The sequence below is a fragment of the Corvus moneduloides genome, chromosome 8 (assembly GCF_009650955.1).
Source record: "Corvus moneduloides isolate bCorMon1 chromosome 8, bCorMon1.pri, whole genome shotgun sequence".
Classification (NCBI taxonomy): domain Eukaryota; kingdom Metazoa; phylum Chordata; class Aves; order Passeriformes; family Corvidae; genus Corvus; species Corvus moneduloides.
In genome coordinates, this window is record NC_045483.1 from 31,967,527 (window position 1) to 31,994,413 (window position 26,887).

A 26,887-nucleotide genomic window follows, 5' to 3' on the forward strand; every position below is an offset into this window, starting at 1 on the left:
AGATTGTGTCCAGGTTTCTACCTGTATACATGAAATTTAGGAGTAATTTTCCATTCTAGCTTCAAGTGACTATTTGAAATCAATTAAAACATTATTTTAAATTAACTTTCATGTCCACATGAAAAAGGCTCCGTTCATAAAAAAAGGTTCAATTTCTGAGCCCTGCTACTTGTATCAGTATCTATTTTTCTTGCAGGAAAAGAAGAATTTTTTCTTTTTAAATGGTTTGCAAGCATTGGCAATATAAAAAGTAGAAATTAGAAAGGTCAAATGTCAACGTAAATAATTTTTTGTCACCTTTCTATCAAAAGTCTGAGTGCAACTATTAAGCTCAATAGCTCAGTAATAGGACAGTATTATGTTCACTTTCATTTCTCTTCCAAGGAAACGGAAATTGCACAGATAAAGCACCTTTTTTAAAAAGTTTTTGAATGAAACTGTGAATGCCTCGCCCTTCCAAGGAAAAAGGCAATAGATAAACTGTGAAATAATTACACATGCTTATAGTACAGAAAGATATCCACGATGTAATTATGTCACTGAGAGAAAGAAGAAATAGTGACAGAACATCCTTCTGACCTTACATTTGCTAAAGAGCTTTTATTTGCCCAGAAATTCTGAGAACAGTTTAGACTTGGAAGTCTCTCCTGCCTGTATCAGAGCACTATGAATGTCATGTGCTGCCTGCAGTCAGCAGCAAGACTGAGAGATGAGAGAAAATGTGTGGTTTGGGTTTGACAGCAAAGGCAGAGAACAGAAGTGCCTAAAACGGTTGTGGTTAAGGAACAGCAGCTGACAGAAAAGACGACTGCAAAAACAAAGCTGATGCACCTAGGCCTGTGTTTGTACCTGTCTTCTTCCTACTGTGATGGTGGTATGCAGCTCCCGTTTATCCTTTCCCTTTAGTACTTCCACTCCAGTCATGCGTAATAGCAAAACCTGTTTCCTGACTGCAGCTGTGTGTGAGTCAGCTGTACTTTGCCACAAATGCTGCAGAGGAAAGGAAGAAACGTTGTGCTCATTATTTTGGCTATTAGCTGTTCGCTGTGTTAGTTTACAAGTATTTACCATGCTTTGTTAACCTGCAAAGCACCAACCATGTGAAGGGTGTGTGAGCGCCTCTGATCCCCCAACAGCCTCTGCAGCTGCACACTGCCACCACCAGAACCTGTGTCACTGAGGGAACTCTGACTGTTTAATCCCTAACAAAAGGATCTAAATCAGACTGTGCATTCATCATCTACGGTGTTTGTTTAATAATAATACTACTACTGATGGTAATTATGCCTACTACAGGAAAATAAATTCACTTAGCTTGCAGGCAAAGCGGATATATAAATACTTGGAGTAACGCTGTCATAGAGCCAAACTGTTAAATAATTTTTTTTTTTTCTTGGAATGTTTCTTTTTTGGGTCTAAGACTTCAATCCATCAGGTGATTTCCCCTTTGGAATACAGAGTTGTATAAAATAAGTAATATATTTGGATTTTATCATTTTTTTAAGAAATTTTATTATCAAAGGATGAATATTTAGCACTTAATTTTTAGAACTATATTGAGTAGCAACTGCCAAATCAGATTAAATACTTGCCGGTGTGTATATTTAAGAATCGGCTGAAATTATTTCTACTATTGAAGTGGCAGAAGCATCCACATAAGTATCACATGAAATACCATATTCTATGCAAGTATCATTAATAAAGACACAGTAGTAGTGTGAAAGAAATTCAGACTCAGTCACAAGCTTTTGAGATGGGCAGGACACGCATACTGGATTTCTGCCTTCAAAATTCTGACTTATTTGTGTAAGTATTAGAAGCTCTGTGACATTCAGGCAGAAGGAACAGTCTCAGCTGACTGTGTTACATGGTTTAACTTGGCACTCCTCAACAATCCATCAAAAATCTGAGAGCCCATGTTTATTTGAGAGCAACAATTGCCCGAGGCCACTGCGCGCAGTCCTGGCAGGCCAGTTGGGATCCTCGAGCACTGCAAGACCTTTAACAGCACTGGCACCACTGTAGCTAATGCAATTCTGCTGCTCTTTTTAACAGCCAAGCATATCTGCTTAACCTACCATGCTGGAACAAGGAAATCCTGCTGGCCCTGTTTGACAAGGCATGCATGATAAAACACATGCAAGTATGCACACACAACTGAACTGCTGTTGCTCCGGAAACAAATTTACCTTGAAGAACGTCTTTACATAATTAACACAAGTAGAAGTTGTCCTTAATGTAGAACCCTAAGGAGAGGTTCACCTTCTTTGCCCAAAGTCATTGTCTCCAAAATAACTCTCCTTTCTGATGACTCAGCTGGAAAACACCTCTGTTGACAAAACTTCTACAACCTCAAATCTTTAGGTGATTTTTGATGAAATAATTTTAAAGTGGAAGTTGTTTGTTCTCACATACAGCTTATGACACAAACACTGAGTAGCTACGGACTCCTGAGATGAGCAGGGAGGGGAGGGAAAGGGGAAGTTCATACACGTATCTCAAGCTGAACTATGACTGCAATGGCACTTAGTTTGGGAAGGTTAGCAACAAAGGTACCATTATCTTTTGTGGCACTGACAAACCGGGCTGGTGACGGGGACAAGACTGAGCAGGAGAGCGGGGACACGCGATTTCCACATGAGTGAGAGAAGCTGGATGGAGCTGAAACAAATCTGAGGGCTAGAAGGGCCAGAAAAAGGCAAGGAAGGCAGCAGATTTCAGGATGCAATGACAAAGCATCACAGAATTTCAAAATCATCTGGCTGCTGGATGGGAAATAGGAGGATCATGAGTAACTCTGAAGTGGGAAGGGGCACCAGGAAAAGTAAATCAAATAGTGAGTTATGGTGAGGAGTTTCACAGATGAACCTGAGTAGGAAAAGAATCCCTCTTCTGTCCTCTGTCTGTCCCATGATCTCTTCAAGTCCCAGTAACTACAGAACTTCCATCTAACTTCCCATCTTCATTTTAGATCCCTAGTTTCCTTTCCCAAGCAAAGATTAGAAGCCCAGATGAACAAAGGCTGAGGACTGTGGCTATTACCAGGTGAGGAGCCCTGCTTGATGGGGCAGCTGCGCTTGATGTTAACCAAGAGTACTACAGAGAGAAAAGTTTAGCCAAGCTGCAATCCTTGAAGCACTAGAAGTATAAGCAGAATTACATTTAGTCTTACTACAAGGATAAAGGGAGACAGCTTTTGGAGGATGGCTTTGGTAGATTTTTTTCAAGTCTTGTTCATTTGTTTTGCTATTTTCACAGTATTTCTCATATTAACTCTGATACTGATGCCATTTTAGAAACAAATGTCAAGTAGCAAGAACAAATATGAGACACTTTCTGAACAGTCTGCTGAGAGCTGCACTCTTTTGTTTAAACAAAGTGTTCATATGGCCTCATCTGGAATCTAACAATCTACAAAATGGTTAAGGGGTAAAACCCCAGCGATTCTCATTTACTGTTTACACCACAGAAAAGTAAGAGGGATTGTCCCAGAGGCTTCGACAGGCACTGTGAATCCTGAATCCATGGGCTGCACGCTGTTAGGACAGGCTATGGAACGGCCCAGCCAGGTCAATTACCAGTGCTGGTCTCTCTGTGGTGCATCTACAAAATCACCTCTGACACAGCAGCAAGCTCTGCCTGGTGTCTCAGTCTTACCTGAGCCCTGGTGATACCTTTCCTATCATCAAAGTGCTCTGAAAATCCTGCACAGAGACATCCTGCAGTTCTCTGCTTGAAGGAACTTTCCCTGGTGCACAGTGCTCAAAGAGCAAAACAGTAAAACTATTCTCAAAAAGTTCATAGCAGAGCTCCCTTTATGCTTAAACCATCGACCCTTCCTTGCTACTTTCTCAACAGGAATTACAAGTTCCAGTGTTGTGATCCAAAGCACTGCTTGAATAGATACACATTCCCTTAGATGAGCAAAAGGGACTTAGCTATGTTTACTGGCAAATATCTTTTTAATTGGTAAGTCTGCTTTGGCAATGGAAAACAAAACTCCTGCTCCATTTAAACATAAAGCTTAGGGAAAAACAAAACAAACCAAATGCAATCCTGGGATTTTTCTTGTACATTTTTAGCCAATCATCAGAGAAATTAGAGTATTTCCACTAAAATATTACTAAAACTGTTATAGCAGGTCAGGCCATTTCTTGCTATTTATTTCTACAGAAGACAGGGCAAAAAGACCAAAACTTTGAAAGCCACTCACTGGGATCCAATAACAATGAATGCAAGGTAATACCATTTGAAGAACAACAGCAATCAGCTTATGTAACGAGTGACGCAAACACAGAAATTCACTATTTTTCTGAGTATCTTCTGATGTAACAAATACAAAATGTCAGGATCTTCTATTTCTTTCATGTTCAAGAACTTGGGAGTTACAGACTGGAGAGCTCAGACCCTAAGATGAGCTGGTGTTTGCTGTGGCTTCTGCAATATTCATGCCCTGCATGTCCAGGAAAGGGCTAAGGAGCTGGGGAAGGATCTGGAGCAGCGGAGGGAGCTGGGGGAGCTCAGCCTGGAGCAAAGGAGGCTCAGGGATGACCTTCTCACTCTCTACAACTCCCTGACAGGACGGTGCAGCCAGGTGGGGTCAGGCTCTGCTCCCAGGGGACCAAGCAACATGATGAGAGGGGGTGGTCTCAGGCTGCACCAAGGGGAGGTTTTTATTAGCTATCACGGAAAATTTCTCCACTGAAAAGGTGGTTCAACATTGGAACAGGCTGCTGCCCAGAGAAGTGATGGAATCACCATCCCCAGAAGTGCTCAAAAACATGCAGATGTGGCACTTTGTGACATGGTTTTGAAACACAGATTTTGAAGGAAACATTAAGATTCTAAGATTTTAGTTAAAGATAAGTTTTGCTAGAATTAGAGGAAGTAGGTCCACCTGAGACTAAGAGTTAATAACAGTTAAGTTAGAAACAAGCTTTTAAATTGCAGATAATTAATTAACTGTCTTTCTATATTTGCTTAGCTGTGTTTATAATGAGAACCAGAAAACATTGATCGATAGATCTAAAGAAATCTAAAACAATTGCTAATTTTTCCCATCTGGATACTATTCTGAAGTCATACGGAAGAAACTGGATGTTTCCCATTTTTAATGTCAAAACCCAGAGAGGTAGAAAGTTCAAGTAAGGAAGAGTATTATTCTTCATCTTCAAGACCACTCCTCAATTGATAATAACTACCGACCCAATTTAGAAACTATACTACGCATGCTTAATGACATTAAAGCTAATTTCCATACAAAGCGGAGAATAGGAGGGGTCATTGTTATAAATATGTATTTGTATTTTGGATATTCATAACTTCTCTGGATAAATAGACTCTGTAACCATCTATACCTTGACACTGCATATTAGGAAGCTATTCCATGCAGCTGTCCGGCGCCAATAAAACCTACACTTTCTAACTCTAAACTGTTAGAGAGTTTTTGTCCGTCTCAGTTGGATATCAAGACTAGATCAACATTCATATTTTGGTAAATCGGTTTAGCGATGAACATGGTGGTGCTGGGTTAATGGATGGACTCTGTGATCTTAAGGGTCTTTTCCAACCCAAGCAATTCTATGATCTGTTCCCAGATTTCCACAGAGCGGGAAATGAAAAGCCAGCTTTGCTTCTCAGCACATATAACTGCCACCTTTGACAAGCAACAATAAGAGAAAGAGCCACGAGAGTTCATCTATTGCTCAGACAGATACAAATCTTCCTTTTACCAGACTTCATCTGGCATCACTAAAGAAGAAACCAAACTTCTTACTGAAGGAGATATTTAAAATCAGCTGTATAATGGATTGCAGAGCTCTCCATGCAAGTCTTTACACCTCTCTCACCTGCAGGTGGATTTGGAAAGTGCCAGTGTGATAAAATGCAACAGCTGCCTTCCCCAGAAGGAGCCTGCACCAGAGCCCACCTCTGTCACAGCTGCTTCAGCTTGATGCAACCCTGCTCTCTGACACCCACAAAGAGTTTGTCCAGAAGGCCGAGACTGTTCTTCGTATCTTGCATGAAAGGACTTATTTTATGAGGCAGTATGTGTCTTGCAAGAGTGGCTGTGTTTTAAGGCTTCACCTGTCAGCAACTATTTTACTGCAAACGTAGACCAGGAGGGGGAAAGGATGGACAGACACCACCACCAATATCTTCCTTTGTTATAATCAATTTGATGAGATTTACAGAACATTTAATTCAGAGCACGACAGAAAAAGCTCCTGCACCTAAACTTATTTCCTGTTATAAGAGCATCATCAAACACATAGTGGCAGCAGAAAGAAATACCAGCTTTGAGGCCTATCTGCTGTGGTACTCTTCATTCTTTAAAACTACATCTAGCAGCACAAGAGTTCTGATGAAAGCAACAGCAAGTAATGGGATATAAAATATGTATGAGTCTGAATGTGCACTGTCACATGTGGGCTCTGTACAGTGTGTTTTATGCTTGACAGCACAGTCTGATACAAGTAGAAAGAACAAGAAATGAGACATCTACATCTTAAAATGGAGATTATTTTGTTACTTTTTCCCTTTCACTGAGAGCAGAAATGGAGTGCTAAAACATTTGCAAAAACCCTACCAGCAAATTAATAAAAGAGGACAAAGGAAAAAAAAATTAGGGACAAGCATAGTTCAAAACGTTAAATCCCCCAACAGTTCATTGCTCCTACCTGACATGTTGCATTGGCTGATCCACTCAATTTTGTGGAGATGCTGTGAGCTGACATTAAAAACTCTGTTTGCTGGTGTAACAGTGTGACAATGGCCTCCAGCATTTATAAATATCGAAGAACCTTTCTTTACGTAATTACCTTGTGAAGTCAGTCATCTCCATCATAATCACACACATCTTCTTGGCCAGAACAATTATGTCATTGCTGGTATCATCCCATATTTCAATCTCCGCATCAAGCTTACTCTTGACTTTTTTGAAGTCAGCCACTTGCTCAGCTATCTTTTCCTTTTCAGCCTCTGGCAGTTGAGTCATCTTGGCCTAAAACAGAATGATTTGATTTGTAAAATATCTATGTCAGAGTACTTTTTTCTTTAAACAAAACCACTGTATATTAATAAATACATAGTTCAAACACACTATGGCCTGAGCCAACTGTTCAAGTTTGAGCACTTCTAAATTCTAGAATTTGTATGTTGTCACTAGGTTGGGCTAAATAAATAATCTCAGTGTAATGGGGACAGGGGTGTTCCTGAAACCACTAATATTAACACAGTGAGAAAAAGAAGATTAAATTCTTCCAAAGAGCCTTTATGACTGATACATTTTCCTATTTCTTATGGCTAAGGAGCCTAAATAGTTTTAAGTATGATACATGTAAAAGTTACAAAATGCAGTTTTGAGTGAGGTCCAAAATAAGCAATTAAAAGGGTTAATTGTCCGGAAACTCTCAGGTATATTTGTTCTCTCTTCTGAGAAGGTTCTATATTATCATTTGAAGAACTGAAAAAGATTTAATTGCTCAAATATGCATCTTCTGTCTTTGCAGAAGATGAATAGATGAACATGTCAGAAATCACCATATGAATAAGATTACCAAAAGCTCCTGAAAATGCAGCATGGTGAGAGAAATGTTTTTACTCAATGCTCTTCATGAGCAAGATGAGCAGCCTGCTGCAGACAAGGGTCAGGCATCCCTCCTGTGTCAGAACAGGGCAGGAAGCAGCCTGGGGTGAGGATATTACATTGGCCTGGCCCTTCATACCTCCTACCCCAGGAGAGAGGAGCCCCGCCCCATTGGGCCTGATGGCTCGGTTGCCATGGTGGTTCTTATCTCACAGCTTCCCTTCAGACCACCAGGAACTCACATCTACACACAGCAATTATTAACACAGTCAGTACTCTGCAATTTAACAATATATATTTTGTGACTCATTCTTGTTTAGAAAACATTAGCTACCACCAATAAAATGGAAAGGTAAGGCTGTGGCGGAATTGTTTATAATTAATAAAATGGGTGATCAGTTTTATACATAATGTGTATGTGTTTCAAGCTGTGCCTTTTCAGAGATTTTATTTACTCTAGAATTGCTGTCACAGGGTTAACGTTCTCACTTACACAAATTACTGAAAATTACAGGTTTCCCAACATGTACCTGTAAACGCAATCACGGAATCACACACAATCACAGAATGGTTAAGGGTGGAAGGAACCATCTTACTGTGGTCAGAATTACCCTACAGCCACAGAATTTTAGAAAGTGCAACTATTCTGAGGCTACTTCTCCCACGTTGTTAAAAAACCCTGAGCTGGGCTACACAGGGCAGAGAACTTTCATGATCTCATCCATGTTTGCTGATGGGTGGATGTCTGTGGTATTTTCTAGCCCCCAGCTTCAATACTGTTTTGAGTTCAAGATTACAGGCCTGGATATGGAAACCACAAGAAAGATGACATTTTAATGAGGGAACTGTGACATACAGCATCTTGCTATCTGCCAACAATAATGAGCTTCAGGTGGAATGAGACACATTATCCACTGGAACAAAGGGGCAGAGGAAACTGTAATTCTGACTTAGTCTTTTCTCTCCTTTCCCTCAAACTGCTATAAAACCATGTACAGCAACAAAATAAAGCAATTGTATACACAGCCTTTTAAGCATAGATTTAACTAGGTATTGAAATAGGCAACATAACAGTAACTGTGAAATAAAGATCTAAATTGAATGACGATTACTTGAGTGCAGGCTTATTTTGTCCACCAGGAGAAAATTATTTTTTCACTACTTCTAAGACAAAATGTTATTACTGCAGTAGCAGATAACAGTTAGGACTAGGTGAGAGGAGAAGTTATATTTCTGATATTTTCTTCCTTCTATTAAAAAAAAAAGTATAGATTTTTTTCTTAAATTTCCCTGAGTTAACTTTTCAGAAGGCTGTTGGTCCCTGGGAGCTGGAGTCTCCAACACTGGAGTTATGTTATTTGAACTGCCCCGTTTGCAACCTGACTTACCCTGTGAGACTGGTGTTTCTTTTCATTACCTTTTCACGTTTCAGTCAGTTCTCTGAAAAGAACTGAACTTTTAAGGCCATGTAAGGACAGATGGGGGATAACTAACTGGTGAAGATTTTGACTCCTTTCTCCCTGGTACACTGCTTGCCAATGACATCCCAACCCTAAGAACTAGCCTTTTGCCTACCTTTGTCTCTGGCTGCACTCCAGGGATTTGACTGTCATATAAACTTATGATTATGCTCTTTGAATCTCGGACTGACAGACATTTTTTCTTTCCTGACTCCTAAAACCAAACAACTGGGCCAGATCCATACCACCACCATTCTTACTACTTACAGGGACCAGGAAGGAAAGAAAGGCAACAGAAAGCAGCACAATACATTCAATCAAGATCAAAGAATCTCCCTTGAAAACTATTTAACACTTCCAACTTTGTAGGCTGCAACATGTCATGTAAGCACAGACAAGAAAAGAGGAAAACTCTGTTTTTCTGCAATTTCGTAGGTTACAAAGAAACAAACTCCAGTTTCCCAATCAAGCAGATGAAAAACTTCTCAGAGCTTTTACAAGCAAGAACACAAAATAACCTGCTCTTCACATACCATAGTTTTAAGGTAACAGCAGAGATCCCAAAAGAACCGATTTGTGTCCCTGCTTTGTCTTGAGAGCTGAGGTTTTCATTCCCCCCAGCCTCAGCAGCCACAAGAAGCCCTCTGGTCTGTTCCTGCTCTCCTGCTGCAGTCAGCTAAACATTTGGTGAAAATGAACAGGACCCTCGCAAATCACTCAAAGACAGTAATATATTTCAATCAAGCTGCTTCACAACAGTTCCAATTGTGACCTTTACCTGTTTATTTCTTGAAAAAACTTTGCAGACCACTGTCACAAAATACACATGTGATCTGAGCCCTGAGCAACCTGACCTGGTGAGGGGCATCCCTGCTGTGGAACTAGATGATCTTTAAGCTCCCTTCCAAGCCAAATCACCCAATGAGTCTGAGATTCTGTTTGATTGCCAATATGTTTTAAAGTGCATTCATGAAGACACCACTGAGCCGAAAGGGATCCTGTTAAAATGAGTAAGATGTGTTCACCACCTTTTACTACTATTTTCCCTACTGAGGGAATAACATTTTGAATTTGGATAAAGAGGTCACAGAGAGAATGTTGGATATTCGGCATTCCCTGCAAAGTGAATATACACCCCCAGAGATGAACTGTGTGGGTGTGAGATACTGACAGAGGGGAACAGCTGCATTTCTTTTGATATTTTATTACCTGCTGTCACCAGCTGCCTTCTCCCAGTTTCAAGAATTGCAGCAAGCCTGCTGAAGTGCAGCATTCCTTAAACAAGTCCAGAGAGTGCCTCATTTGTTCTGCCATGACAGTTCTGCTGTATTTTTAGATACAATATAATTGGATAAACCAGATAAAGAGGTAAAACTATTGGGAGATAGTAAACAAACTGTTTAATGCCATTTTTGCATGAGCCTTTACTAAAAAGGTTGGCTTAGATGATGCAACAGTGTCATATTAAATGTAATTTCTCTTTGTCCTGGGGCCATAGGCCTATAGCTGAAAAAGCAACAATGCCCTAAGTCTGGGCTTCACCAGAGCTTTGCCACTGGCTCTCATGTCATCCTTATAAGTAACCCGGAGAAATAAGGTCTAGATGTAATCTCCACTAGGTGGATGTGATATTGGTTAGAAAAGTGCTCACAGAGCACTTATCAAGAACACACGCCAAGCCAAGGGATCTATCAGGAAAAGTTGTGAATGTAGCTGCCCCTGACCCCAGAATTAGTATTTCCACATAACCAAGAGTAACACATCACACACTTGCAGTGAAAGAGGCCTGGTTTGCAACTCAAAGTGATCTTGAGAACTGATCTGAAAACATCAGAGGGTGTATTGCAGCTGAGACAAGTACAGGGTTTGCCCCTAAGAAAAAACACCAGCACACACACACAGAACTGAGACAGAACCAGTCATGGGCAGTTGTATGGGCGGGCATTTACAGGTGATAAAAGGTTGTGCTCTTGGCAGAAAGGCAAACCTCATACAAAACTCCTTCTGAACTACGCACACAGCAGGAAATGGTGCAAACCTCACACTTGTGCTGTTGAGATCACAGGTGGCTTCACACATTTTGCAATATAAATAATCTGGACACAAAAGTCAAGAACCCATTACCAACTGCAGAGCACTCAGAGGAGAGAAAGAGAGACTAAAAGGACATACCAAAAACACTACCTTGAAGAGTAAATTAAGGTTACTGGTGTTATTCAACCTGGAGCTTCCGAAAGAGAGAGGCCATAGAGAAAGGATGTACAAGTACATACAAAAAATTATACGTGCAGAAAGGAAGCTTCACATTCTCTGTGTTCATTGAAGATGAGTGCTAGCATGTTAATTGCAACATATGAGGTATAAAGACAAAAACTTTCCAATAAACCATCAATTCCAGTAATGAGCTAAGTAGAGAGAGCAGTTCATATATATGCATGTCAAGAAGAAGTACATTTATTCTCTCTGAGCCCAAATGGCTGGATTAGCTGAGTTCTTGGGGTTCTTTCCAGCTCTACTTTGTAGAAGTACATAATATACTGCTACAACCTTGAGTGTTTCTGTAACTTAATCTCTTCCCTTTATGGAAATTGGGTTAAAAATTGGCAAGAAAATTAAATGCTTTTGATATAGCATGACTCCTGACAGGGAACCTTTTGCTATGTATCAAGTGTCACAATTACTATTCATAGAACCTACTCAAAATTACAGTAACTATTTTCATTACTCTTAAATTCTTATCATCAGTATTCCATGCTTGTGTAGGGCTTTGATAAAAATTAAACTAACAAAATATCCTAAAATCGGGGTTTTTATTAGCAAAATAGCACTTGCGTCCTGATAATGTATGCCAGCATTTCATTTAATGTAGCAACTTAGATATTTAAGTATTTGTTACCTGGATAAGAATTTCTAATTAATTTGATGGCAAACCTAACTTCCCTTCTAACTACTTTTTATGCAAGTATCAACAGTTCTTCTTGGTCTTTGCTATTTTATCCAGTCTCTCTTCTTAGAATTTAGTAGATTTTTAGAGCAATATAATTGATCACTGTATTTAAAATGCAATACAAATAAAACAATGAAATAACTTAGACAGGATTTTCTAATTCACACAACACATTGAGTCAACTTTTTATCAGCCCTGAATTGTTGCACAAACACAGTGTGCAACAAAACTATAAAAAATCATCCTCATATCAGACATTTTTGTCAATGCATTCACAAAACTGTCTGCAGAACTCTGAGACAAAAAAATGTGGGTGTGTGGCTGCCTGAAAGAGTTCTGCTCTTACCACCCCTAAGTGGATTATGTTATGAGGTAAAACATTTTGCCTCTCCCCCAATATGATAACCTTAATCTGCAGCAGCAACTCTGAAATTAAATGAAGGTGTTCTCATCACTAATTTAGTAACTTCAAACACTTAAAATCATTTGTCCTGATCATTAACATGTACATTGTCTTCTAAGTTGAAAATGAACTGGGCAAAATCTTACTTGCCCTTCTCTTCAACACAGAACCCTAGGATAACAAGCCACTACCTCCCTCAGTGGAATTACACTGATCGTGATGGCATAAATTGGTGTGTAATAAGCCTGCAGAGGTGACTACACAAATTACACACAACCACCAGAGGAAGAGCTAACTTCCAGCTAGGAAAAACTGCATTAGTCCTTGGATCCACAAGCAGTACACCTGTTTTTATAGTTCCTTTTATCCTAAGGAAGGAACCTCTTCAAGGATACAAAATCACCCTACAAAATAATAATCAGTATTTTTATCCAGTTTCAATACCCAGAGATCTCACAGCACATTGCCCAAGCTGACCTGTATCCCCCAGCATGGGATGGTGCCACAGGCACTACCATATTCATCTCAGAAATATGAAATTATCTGAGGGAAAAGATCAACGAAGTAGCATTTTCAAGATGAGTCAGGAAGATAAATACAAGGTCAAATCTCAGTCCTACTATCTCACCACTAACCTCTCCTCTCTCTTTATGGAGATAGCTTCTGAAGGTGTGATTAATAATACATGACTTTTTCATACATAAGGGAAACAGGATTTGCTAGTTAAGATGTAGCCTTTGTAACAAGTGGCATACACATATCACATCTGGTTTTATATGTTGTGATAAAAACAGAAAGAAAAAAGGCACCAGTTCCCCGTTGGAGCAGTGAGAGATGAGACATCGAAGAAATTACAACACTCTTGACAAAGCAAGAGGAATCAAGAGTGCTGCTATGCAGAACAAATATGGAGCCAGATATGTATAAATAAAACTGAATTATTATAGCTGAAATGCCCAAGAGAAAGAACTCAAGGAGGAAAAAGTGTTGCTCTGCAATCCTGCCAAAGCACTTCTGGAACACAGGCATTCCTGGTGTCAACACTGCACACAACAGCCTCCCAACAGCACATAAAGCTGCTGCACCACACAAAACCACACACTCCCTAAACCCTAACATATATCTTCCCTGCTCAGATTCCTCATATTGCTTAACAGGTTCTGGGTATAAATCTTCAAATATCAATATCAAATAGCACTCCAAACAAAGAGGCCTTAAATCACTGTTCTTGTTTCCTGCTGCAGTAGCAAATAGATTTGTTAAGACATCTTTTAAAAAAAAAAAAGTACGTGCAGGTGTCTGTCAATATGTTGATTTAGGCTGAGTGCATACATATATAATTTAGTCACAGCTATAATTTTCTATTGCTTTTGGGGGTAATGTGCCATTTACGGCTCCTACAGAAGGACCTGAAATCTAGGAAAATTGTTTCTGAACTATAGAATCAGGCTTTAAGCCATGACCTCTATCAAGATCCCACAAAAAGGAATATTTACAGTACAGTAACTATTATTTTAGGGAGAAATGTAAAAAGAAAAAAAGAAATGTCTGTACTATAATGTTAAAGTCCTGTGGGTTTTTAGCTGTATTAACCACAGTCCATGTGTAACAGTCCCTTCCACCTCACAAGGAGAAGCACATCCCAGAGACATCTCCCCACAGCACCAACCCATGCCTCCGTTTGCTGACAGCCAGCTCCCTACCTACCGCTGTCTTCAGCCAGTACTTCTCACTCTGTGCCCTCTGAAGTATGTCTTATTTATGGTTTTCTTTTCAAAGAAAAGCATTCCCTTTAAAGTAGTACTCTGGTTTAGCTGAGAAGTACAAGACCATACATGAAAATGTGATCTTTGAAGGCTTTAGTGGATCTTTTATTACATTTTGATAGTAAATACCTACAAGCTACTACTTCTGTTTTGCCAGTAAGAGAACTTCAACTGTGAAGCGACTTCATAGGAACAGAACACAGCAGCATTCCCCCGATCACAGTGCTTTCCCCATGCCCGCAGTAACACATACCCGGTCCGTCTTCCCTTCGGTCTGAACACTGGTACGGCTGCGCGCATCATGCTCGTCCTCGAGGTCAGACACATCTTCCAGCTCCTCGGGCGTCTGTGGAAAAGGCAGGAGAGGGTTATTCTCTGTCAGAGGGGGTAACTTAGGAACTCATGTCAAACACATTGTACTTGGTCTAAGATAGGGTCTGACAAACATCACCCAGTCCCGTTTGAGCCGTTACTCAACTCTGTGTTTAAATTGGTGTTGCTGCTGCTAGCAAAGGCGTCTAACAAGAAACCTTTACATGACAAAAATGGATTTTGAATGTGTCGCTTACTAGTTCTATTAAGCAGCACAAGTTCCTGCACTACCAGAAAAAATAAGTGTCCCTAATTTGCTATTTTTATACATGGCATTATTTCATATGCCACTGTCTGTTCCTTCTAGTCACATCAACTGCCAGTTGATTCTGTGATTCTGTTTCATTTATGACAAGAGATTTTCTAAGCAATCCAGGTCTTCAGATTCATTTACTGCTTCCCTTTTATCAAAATATTATTAAAAGAAAAGGGGTTTCATGCAGAAGTTCTGAATTTTATCATAAATAACATAGTAAAAAAAGCACAATGACCATGACTTTATAAAAGACACTAAATAAAACATTAAAAGCAAGTTTATTCTATCAGCAAAACACTACACAATGAATGAAGCACACAAAATTTTTGGGATTATGAACCACTTAAAAAATATTGGTTCTACCAATGCAGTAGGGCACTCAGGAAATTCTCCTTTATCAAGTAAATTCACATTTTTAAGAACCAAAAATATATAGAACCAAGCTCTACAAAACTAGTGACAGATCTACCACCACCTTGACGTCTAGAGCTCCAATTAGAGGGAAATCCTGATGTTCTGAGTCCCCCAAAAGCCTGACATTCCAAGAAAAACATGACAACACCAGGACTATCAGAAAACCTCAGTGAAAGACAGGCAGAAAGAAACCCAGTCATTACTTTTACCCAAGTTTCAATCAAGTCAAATACAATGTTTTTAATCCAGAATTGCTGTGTTCTCACCTTCATGTTGTTACTGTCAAGGCATATACAAAGAAGACCTGTTGAGAGGGAAACTGCAGGGTTCTGTCGTTTTATTTCTGGGTCCATAGCATGGTAATGGCACTGCATTAACCTGAATAAATCCACCTGCGTGCATTCCTATCCTTTGGGAAAGAACCTCTGTGGTCAGAGGGTGGTATATAAACCACAGAGCTCAACATCAGCCTTGAAACAAGGTTCAAATAGCACTCCATTGCTTCAGCAGCACAAAGACAATTTCACTCACTGCAGAAAATCATCATTTCTATGAGAACACTGCAAGAAATAACTCAATGTTGGTGCACAAGTTGGCAGAAACAGCATGCTGGGGGTGATAAATACACCTAAACTTCCTCAAGAAAACAGGCAATCAATTTTTGGGACAAAGAGAAGCATAATGCTACACTGCCGAAGTGGGAAAAAGGAACAACCTATTTTCAGGCAAAGATAAACATTGTGATGAAGTCTCAGTTTTAAGTCTGAAATTAGACCCAGTAAGAATTCCACAGTAGCCAAAGGCTGTTACCATACAAAAGTTGTTGGGAAAAGCTGCAGTGTGAAAGAAAAATGAGAATTTGGTGGCAATGGGTATCCCGTCAATAAAAAAAACTATCACAAACTCACTTCAATTGAAACACTTAGGGATACTCTTATTAGAGGACCAATAACAGAAAGGATATTAAAACAGAGTAACTTCAGCTTCTCAGGATTACACTGACTCCCTCAGGTATGTAAGAGCCTCAATTAAGTTTTACAGAAAAAGAAATAATTTTTCTTTTAAACTATACTTGTGTTATTAATAAAATTTTAAAAACCACATTGCAATTCTTAGGTTTTTATAAAATTAGCTTGGAATTTTCTCCCCCAATGATCATAAAGCTGGATTCACGGCAGCAGAGCACCTTTTTTTCCAGGGTTAACAGATACTTGAGAATCCCACATTTCCAGTATAGGGTTTCTTTCTTCTATAAAGCATGGAATTCAAAATGTTGTGACAGCGCAGAATGGTTAATAACTTAAAGACAGTCACATTATACATAGGTGAATTTCAGGTAATGTGTTTAAGAGCTTTATACCATTATTACCCCACAACGAACTGTATGTATTTACAAAATGGTTATTTTAGGGCCACCAAGAGAATTTTGTAGAATTTCACTGACACTATTTTTCTGTGAAGTCAAGCTATGTAAATATTACCAGCTTCAGCATGGAAACCTTGGCAAGCAAAGAAGTCAGCAAACGGACAGCAGGATAAGACACCTCTCAATGGCAGTCTCAGGTAAGATTTCCGAAGACAAAGTCAGCCTTGTATTAATCTGATCTGGCACTTTACAAACTGCAAATCATAGAGCAGAGATCTCATTCCAGCTGCACTGGCATAGGGATTCCCTCTCCAGTTCTTTATCATACACAGAACATGGACTCAGGGTCCAAGTGCTGCTCACCCGAACGCCTCACAAGCTAAATGTTGTCAGAAATCTTTTTGGTTTTAAATTGCCTATGGCCTTTTCAGGTTAGTAAAATCTGTTTGTGGCTGGGGTGAGAAGTTTCCTGCAGAAAGCCCACTTTCCCAGCCAGAGGAGTGCACTCCCATTGAGCTCTTCCCAAGTCATTCTCTCCTATGCCCAGATTTGCCACATTTTGAATTGTTGGTACCACAGAACTCAGAAAAACAAACCAAACCTATCCAGTTACTAAAGACTAAGGACAACATTTCAAGCAGAGAGAAGTTGTTGATTTATCAAAGCTTAAATCACAAACCATAAACTATAGCCATTTTCAGACACAAAACCAAAAACTGTAAAAACTCCCTACCATAATAATGGGAACACCAGAAGTAGTTACTCAACTGTTTTCTCTCTTTGGAAGCTGTTTTATGTAATTCAACGCAAAATCTGATTTTTTCATGTTGCTGTCATAATCCACTATTTATTAAAAACCTGATACACACACATATCTGCTTATATGAATATTCCACAGGCCGACACATTCAAAAGGAATGTTTGATGACTGCAGGGTTAAACTGGTATGAACACGAGGGCTTGCAACACAAAATGGTGTCCTGTCATCAATAAACAGAAATTTTGCACAGGCAGAACAGCACAGCTGGAGGACTGGAGTGAGAAGCACTGAAGGAAGCTGAGAGTATTGTTTAAGACTTCTAACAGGAGTCTTATCAACAGCAAGTGACAGAAGAGGAAGAGATTCAAGTACTGTAGTCAGTGACAGGATGAATCCGAGACACAAATGGCAAATTCACTCTAAAACATATGAAGTATGGAATTTTGAGTAAATATAAGGAAGAATGCTGAGGGGTAAAATGAAGCACAAGACTCCGGTCAGCAGCAACCTACAGTCTCATGTGTAACATAGTGGTAAACAGAGGTTAGAAGCAAATTTGAACAGAAAAAAACTGGAAGGTTTCCAGGGGCCCCAGGAGCAGAACTCTTGGGTAGCCTCCCCTAGAAGTGCTGGAGGAGGGGAGAAATTCATTCCAAGATGAAGCCTGCACTACAAACAAGCTGATGGAGCAGCTGGCAGCAAGAGCGATGCACAAGGGGGCACAGGACAGCTGCCCCTGCCCCTGGCTCAGGGCTCCAAGAGATTCCAGTCCTTTGTGAAGAGCCTCTGTTGATCCTGACAAAAACGCATTCAAGTACATTCCCTACACATACATTCCAGGCTGTAATTCCATTACTGTGGCTGACAAGCTACACAAGTAGCATGTACTCCTTTTCACATTTCAATGATTGTAATAAATCTGCATTCTTAATGGGTTTGTTACTGAAGACTCAGGCTGAGGACTCAAAGTCGTATTTACAGCAAAGTCTAATACTGATGAATTTGACACCTTCCTGGTACTCAACTTCAAGCCACAACAGCAAGTCATTACTACTGCACCTGGGTGATTTCAGGATATGAATTACCTTTTCATCTCTGAAATGAAAACCACTCTCTGATGACAAACCTTTTAATTTGCTTTTCTACAAGGCTTTTAAAGAGAATAATTAATAAAACCAAGGTCTGGCCCTAGTCTTTAAATATCTGCCAGTTTTTCTAAACTGGTTGCAAATGGGCTTTTTGGTTTATCTGATTTGTACTCCAAGCTTTGTAGAACAATTTGCTTGACTAGGTTTCACAGCATCTTCTGCAACACAGTTTTTTATGCAAACCCTCCTCAAAGGTGATTATCCAAAGAACTTTTATCTGTATCATTTGCTTTTAAGGGTCACATCCAACCCATGGAACCATCAATCCTGCCAATAAAGGGTCTCAGCTGCTAGAACATAATGCAGAGCCAGATCTAAAATCTCAAGATATACAACGTAAATGGACAAAGAGGCATCATGGTGTGAAAGGAAGCCATCTCCTCTTATCTAACATTCAATTAAATGCTGACCTTTAGAGTGTCATTATATGCTCTTATGCTTTATCTTATCTTGGCTTCAACAGCCCCATCAGTCATTCTTTTTCACAGACCAATACTACAATGCAGAGCAGACTAACACCTTAACAGGAGCTAAGCTGATGAGTGATGTCTTTATTTTACTACTGCAAATGCAGTTATTTTTTGCTATGTAAATCCCACAGCAACAGCAGAAATGCTTGTGTGCACTCCAGGAGGATCAGAGTTTGTCTATTATGTCTTTCAGTGAGCACACAATGGGTTTACAGAGATTATCTATTCTACTGTGGACATTTGTTTAACGCCCAGACTCTGAACATTTCATCCTGTCAGGCCGCATGTCACTCAGTGTAACAAACCATGGTACACGTGTCACAAATGCAAAAATATCATGCTTTGCAAAAATTTAGCTACTGAGTGATATTTTTGTGTATTAGTCACAACACCACTTAATTCTGCCAGATGACACACTGCCAGAGCAAGACTTTTGATGCACTAGAAAGAGAACAAGAAATTGCAAGCACTTTTTATTTTTTCTGGCTAGTTTAGTAAGAGCCTCATGTAATTGTTGCTATCTAGTCACTTAAAATACTTTTCATGTTTTTGCTAAAAGCAACTGAGTGTTGAGAACAATAAACCCCACATTATAAAGGTCAAATTAAAGAACTATGTTCTTAATCTGTCAATATTGTGACATTTCAATGCTATGGTAAATACCATCCCCTCTGTTAAAAACAATCACATATCTATTCTTGAAATCTGTTCTTGGCAGTTCCCTTAGAAATGACATCTTTTGCATACCACATTATTTGGGATATTGTTAACAGAAAAACAACAAATGATTAATTGAGCCAGAGATCAGAATTCTGTCTTTGATAGCAGTGCTTGTCACCAAGCACTGGCAAGGAATTTGTCATCAAACAACAGTAAAATCATTATCCAGCCATAGCCCATACACATTTTCATTTTCAAGTGTAGGTAATAATATTTGTTGTCACTAACAGAAAATTTTGCAAAATACTTTTTATATATTAAAGTTGTAATTCCAGTTAAGATCAGTGAGAATATAAACTGTGGTAAAGAACAAAGTATTTAATTATGAGAATAAGTGATGACCTTTAACACTGAAAGATGAAACTATTTCCAATAATAAAAGATGTTATAGGGAACAGAGCAGAGGTTTTAAAACTAAGAAATGCTGTGAACTCACAGTACGGGGCAAAAGTTGCCTTGTTGTTACTGGATGCTTGGAGGTTTTGTTTGCTCAGTCAGCTTACACTGTTCTGCTCCAGGAGATTAAGACCAAAAAAGTTAAGGTTAATCACCATTAGAAACAGATCAATAGCCTGGCTCCATGTGACAATTCCTGTGCTTCCAGGTCTCACTGGGCATACATTAGGATACAATCTTCTCAATGACCAACCAGGAGATAGGGAAGATAGGAGCTGAGAAGCGTACTTGAAAAGTTTGAAGTGAAAATTCTGAGTCCTGCCCTCTGAAAATCCTTTTAAAGAAAAAATATGAAGTTGGCACAGCTAAGTAAATTGGCACAGAGAGTTTTAGCACCTGTTTTCTGTCCTAAGCTACATTTTTTGTGCTGCAAATGTGCATTTCAGCCCTGTTTTCATTGCTTCCTCTTTCCTTTCCCTGACAGTACTTTGTATGTATGTCACTCTCACGTAATGCTTACAGCAATTCAAACAGATTTACTCCTGGAAATACTGACCTAGTTATGCTGCACAAAAGCTCTGAACACATCTTTAAAAAGTTGGGGAAAACTTGAGAGCCACCTGAAAATCCCAACTAGTAATAGTATTGCAGCTATAAGAGTCCTAAGATATGAGCAGGGTAAGATTTATAAACAAGGTAACAGTTTTATAAAACCAACAGCATGACCAGAACAGCAGCTAAGATTTCAGGGGTACAAATCCTACATTCAGGGACCTGAGGACTCACTCGGGAACCTGGAAGATTCTTGACTTTTCTCCAGTTATTTTATTGCAAGGAGACACTTTTTTGGGTGCAGCTTTTAAAAAAGAATTTCAAATCCCTAAGAAAAAAAAAAAGATCAAACATAGGTATTACAATCACACACCTCTATTTAAACACAAGTCCCTTCTTTCATGAGAACATGACAACTGATATACAATTTCATGCAAAGCATAGTCTTTGCTGATGTTCATTAAGTAGGAAAAATCACCGTATGGCTTAGAAGCTTCCATTTTAAAGTCAGAAAACCAATAATTAACAAGAATAGAACAGTAGGTTTTAATACAAGTGATTTGTTCTTCAGCTATCTAAAATGTATTCTGTTTCTTCCGTTGGGTTGACATGCATTTGCTCCATCTAGTGGGAAACTAATTAAGACATCTCATTTATAATGGAAATACTTGTTGTTTAAAAATGGATAGTGAAAAACCAATTAAGCCACTGTTCTTTTGGTAGTAATCTTCATAAAGCAGATTATATATGGCCTTATATACAGGCAGTTTATAGCTGTGTTTGAAATAGAAGACTTCATTTCTAAACATCACCTCAACATTTGAAAATGAGAAGAGATTAGACTGTGTTTACTCTCTCTCATCTGTATGTATTAAAGGTAAACTACAACATCTTTACTGTTGGCCTCGCTAACTCCAAAGGCAACCAGAAAGGTGCTGTGCATGTTACCTCTGCAAAAATTCATAATGGTTCCCATTTTTAATAAAGGACAGAGGAACAAACTGGCCAAGTACAGGCTGCTCACCCTCCTATCAGTCCCTGGGAGTGTCATGGACTTAGGCTCTTCATGCCATCTCTCAAGTCCTGTAACTAAGCTGAGCCTTTAGCCTTTGGCTGTCAGGCTCAGAGGACAGTGCTTCCCAGGCTGTCCCCGACCTGGGAACAAGAGGAGCACCACAGGTGTCCATCTGAAGGCCAGTGCTGCCAGACACCCCTGCCAAGGGCCGTGGCAGCTGCTGGACTGCACACTCAGGGAGTTTTCACACCACACCAGGCAGGAGAACTGCCAGTGGGCTCAGGGATAGGGCCATCCAGAGGGACTCATGTACTCTGGAGGAATGGGCTGACAGGAATCTCCTAAAACTCTGCAAGGGAAAATGCAAACACCAGCACCTAGGAAGGCAGAGCTACAAACAAAACAAGCTGGTGCTGCCTGACTTCGGAGCAGGCCAGCTGAGAAGGACCTTGGGCTCTTGGCACACACAACACCAGGCAGGAGCCAACAATGCTCCTTGGCAGCAACACACACACAGCATCCTGAGTTGGAGTGAGGTGTGGCTAGATAAATCCACTTCTGAGAACCAGAGAGTTGAAGTTATACTTGAAAACCACCTAGTAGAGCCTGACTTCCTACAGAATCTCCCCTTCCTCTCTTAGAAGCCTGCATTTTTTGTGGAGGAGAGTATATCTCAAAGGCAAAACAAAACCATTGTTTCAAGGCAGATGAAATGCAGAAAAGAAACTGGTTTTGGAATACATCAATATATTAAAGGTAAAAAAGGTGCAGTAATTATCTCAGTTTGACTGTGTTAAAAACACGTCAGGGCTCAGAAAGGACAAGAAACAAGAGACAATTCAGAATTCCACAAGATATGTAGGTTTGTCAGATGAATAAGGTCTGAGCAATGGTAGCCCCCTCAGCAAAGATTTCTCTCTAACATGCCAAATCAATCTGTTTCTGTTACATGAATTATGCTAAATGATTACACTAAAAAAGTGCTCTTGGATGGATTAATATATCCCTTAGCAAAAGGTTGCCAGTGGTAAGTGCATTTCTCAAACTGGAGTAGATGAAATTACTAACTACAACCTCAACATCTGCTCAAGCCTCTTCAGTCTCAACCGACCCTCTGTACTATCTGAGCTGCAAGTAAAACAGATCATCTTTAAAAAAGATACAGAATAAGCCTGTCCATCACAAACTCATGCCTCACTGAAAAATGCACACTGTAATGCACAGCCTGCTTCTCAAAGTACAGGTACCACTGCTGTCATCCTTCCCACACGTTCCCACCCAGGACTTAACAATTGTTAAGTGCAAATCTCTGTTTTAGCAGCTATTCCTCCCAGACACTCAGCCAACGGAAATAAAACCACCCTAGCCATGACTCCTCTATCCATCACTTTTGCTCCTGCTTTTAATTATCAGGTTTCAGACGCCCCGAACATGCATCCACCCACCCTCAGTCATTCAGTAACCAATAATGTTCAAGTGAATGATCAGTGCCAGCTGACGTGGAACTAAGGAACCCATTAAGGCCCTCGCACTGTGCAAATCAGCCTTCCTGTCACAAATCACTAATTTCATTCTGCTTTGGGAGGCTAAGAGCCTTCATTACCAAGTAGGCTCTCCAAGCAAAGTGGAATTAAACATACACACACCCCTGCCCCTCGAAGAACACTAGTTCAGGTCTAGCTTCTGAACAAATTAAATGATTTTTATGCTAAAATTCTTGTATGTGGAATGCATTGTTCCATCGAGGAAGGTTTCACGACCAAGTTCTGTGAAAGGCAATATAAAATATTCCCCTCTAAGACATCAAATGAGGAAGTTATTCAGATCAGTACTTTCCCTTTACACATTTTTTCACAACATGCAGCTTTGACAGCCTCTGCTGCCCAGTGAAATGGGAGAGACTCAACTCTGTCATCTGCTAACAGACAGAGATAAAACTGGCACAAAGACAAACATGAGAGCCTTAACATCTATGAAAATGGAACAAAATCTTTGTATGAAACTTGGTTTTCTTCATGTCCTGACACTGAACCATGCCATAAATCAAATCCCTCCTGATGGGAGAGAATTTTCTAGAAGTCCTTGCAAGGAGTTTCAAAGATAAACCGAGACTTTTCCTGGAGTTTCAATGCTGCCGGATAGCTGTTTATTAAGTCTTATCAGAGGAACAGAGCCACCAGTGTGACCCAGGTACAGCATAGAACACAGAAAGCAGGAGAGACGTCTAATTATCAAGATTTACACGGCCTTTTAAAGATAATTTAACCAATAGTTACTAAAAACGTATATTATTTTCACTTTCCTACCAATTATTCAGTAACACGGGCAGGAACTGTGGAATTCTCTATCCAGTTATCCCAAACTACTTTTACTGCAGAACATGGAGTAGTAGAAGAAGGTTTAGAGAACAACAACAATCCTCCATTTTGATATTTTTTATTCTTATCTATTTACTACAAAGAGAAGCCCAAAACCTCTAAATTTTTCACCCCGTGACAATCTTACATAGTAGTCTATCACCTAATTCACACCACTCTATTTTCTAGTTCTTGTCTGATCGTTGGTAATTTTTTCCAAGGTTTGAAGCTAAAACAGTGTTGTCCAGGGGGGTAAAAACCCTTAAAAACAGGCAGAGAAATATTCTCGGCACTCTGGGTTCCTACAATGTCCAAATCGAATCTTCCCCTTGTAGCAGAGCTTATTCTCTTTGTATCCATTATGAATACATAACACAGATTTTCTCCAGTCTTGTGCAAAAACATTTTACATCAATGAAAACAGCTATGCCATCCTTCCTTTCTCTCCCCTCTGGTTTTCTGTTCCTTGGGCCAATTAGGACTAACACACTTGGTGTTTTTCTCATAGGTCACATTTTCTAATGCTTTGGTTATCGTAGCTGTAACATATCAGAGTGCACTTGCTTAAATGACCACGAAATTTTGGAGGTTCTCACTGCTCATTTTGGGACGTAAAATCCCACTTCTCTTATTTTTAACAAAGGTCCCTATGAAGCTGAGTAACTGCAACCAATTGTAACTCAGTAAAATCTTGCTTGGTTGCATGGGCTGAAATTGGTCTTTCAGACATCTCTGGTATTATCTGACTTGAACAGTAAGTGAACAGCAAGAACTAATGAATCTAAACACAAATTAACCATAAGCAGCCTAAGTTTAATCAGTAACTGGCACTGATAGAAATATTTTTATCCCATGTCAGTATATTTTAAAAAGTCTTTTTACTACAACAGAACGGAATACAGGGACTTTTTTTTTTTTATGAAAAACACACATGATAAATACTTGCTAGAAAAGCACTAAGAATTACAGGGGAGCACAGGCTAAAGAGGACACAGCAGCATCACATTCCTGAAAATAAAGGCAACCAGACTGTTTTAAGTATCAGTAGGCACAGACAGCAAGCCTTATGAAATAAGCCTTCCCTTCAACTGAGAGCTGAGCCTCCACTGCAAGTACTACATCGAGTGCTGGGCACTGCACTTCCCAAAGGAAGGGCACAGCTGGAGAGCAGGATCGCAACAAGCATCAGCATGACATGAAAAAGCAAAACAAACCCAAACTTTAAGTATACAGGAAACAAGGAGAAGATCATCCATCCTTGATGGACATGAAGTGCTTTAAGATGCCATAAGGAGATGTGTGGAGTGGATTTAAGGAAGAACTCTCTAAAAGGAATGACTGCTTGGAGGCACCCTCCAGTTGCCAGCTGTGGATGTCTCTAAGAACAGATCAGACAAATGAATGCTGGGAATTACTGAAGTTAATCCTGACTTGCACAGGAGACAGTTCGGTATCATTAGACTTCACATTTGATTGCTGTATTTATCTTAGGTCAGCTGAAAATCAGAATTTATGTATTAGTTACCCTTTTCCAAAGAGACTGACTCCCTGTGGGGATGCCAGTTTTCAGGCTTTACAAAAGACAGTCCTTACACTACCTTAGTATGAGGCACGAGAAGAAAATCTGCATATGAACAATGCAAGACTAACTGTAAGGTAAGAGAAAACAGAGAAGAAATTTAAAAAGAAGGGGAAGGAAAAGAAATGAAGAGGATACAAAGAAACACCACTGTGTGAGGCAGGACAATGCATAGCTATGCCTGTGATGCAGCACCACGAGTCCTCAAAGAATACTATGCTACATCTTTGTGGTGAGCTATTCGTGTGGGCTGCTGAATGGTCCCTGACAGGAATTTCAATTGTTCCTCTTCCCTCTTACCTTCTCTTTGTGGAGGATGGTATTTTTTGGCAATTAATACTGCTCAACCTTTTTTCTTCCCCAGGCAGTAGATAAATCTCAGAGCTCATCAACATACCCAAGAATAAACAAAAAGGAGTGGAGATGTATCACAGCCTACACCCGAACTCTGCCAGGCAGAAGCTGCCTGCCAAAGCCCCGAGCTATCTGGCAATCCCACAGGCTGATTAAGACTGAACCATTCCATCTCTAAAGAGCCAGGCTGCAGGTAATACTTGCTACTGAGCTTTCTGGAAGAGAAATATCAGGAAAAAAAGAAGCTTTTTACTGATGAACTAAACACAACCTAAAATTTCATCTCAGTTTTACTCTGCTAGGTGAGAAATGTGAGAATTTTACATGGAGAACACAGTCCTGCGAGTTATAAATTCAGTATGTTCTACAAACGGCATGAGGCAATTTAATATGCCATTTAATAACCCAAACATGGAAACAAAACCAACAATACAACAGCAACACTATCAGATAGGATGATCTTTTTATTCAGGAAAAAATAACTCCCTTTCTGCAGTTGAAAGACAACCAGGGTGAGTCACCTGCTTTCTGACTTGTGAGTTCCCTATAAACTGCACAAACAAATCAAGCACCCAGTCTGAGACTGAGGAAGCTGGAAGATACAAGCTTTAAGGCTGTATTAATGGAATGGAACCACCAAGCGGAAAGAAAAGTCTAAGTTAAGCAGACACAATTTTAGGCTTCATCTCTCTTGGGGACTGGATCCATTTCAGCAGTAAGTGATTAACTGCAAACCCCAGCATTGGTAAATTAATTCACAATTTCCACTGATGTTGCTGTGCTTAAAATCTGGGTAAGTTCTGCTTCTGGTTCCACACTTCCCAAGGTGACGATGCTTTATTTGTTGCCCACTTGAGCAGCCAGACTGAGCTCCACACTCCCACGGGTCCAGGGCACTGGTGTGACCTCGTATCACCTCAAGCTCATAACCAGGTGCGTTGCCTTTACCTTTGTTTGCTGTGCT

At 39.8% G+C, this 26,887-nt stretch overlaps 1 protein-coding gene across 4 annotated transcripts in view; it reads right to left on the reverse strand.

The window, feature by feature from the left end:
- The window catches only part of CTNNA3 (catenin alpha 3), a 438,358-nt gene that overhangs the window by 54,503 nt on the left and 356,968 nt on the right, over window positions 1–26,887 (reverse strand). For all 4 annotated transcript variants that reach the window (XM_032115986.1, XM_032115987.1, XM_032115985.1 and 1 more), the window contains 2 exons: window positions 14,418–14,510; window positions 6,822–7,003 (listed from right to left, as the gene is read on the reverse strand). In XM_032115986.1, coding sequence (XP_031971877.1) covers window positions 6,822–7,003; window positions 14,418–14,510 — 275 coding nt within the window. The remainder of the gene's footprint in view (window positions 1–6,821; window positions 7,004–14,417; window positions 14,511–26,887) is intronic.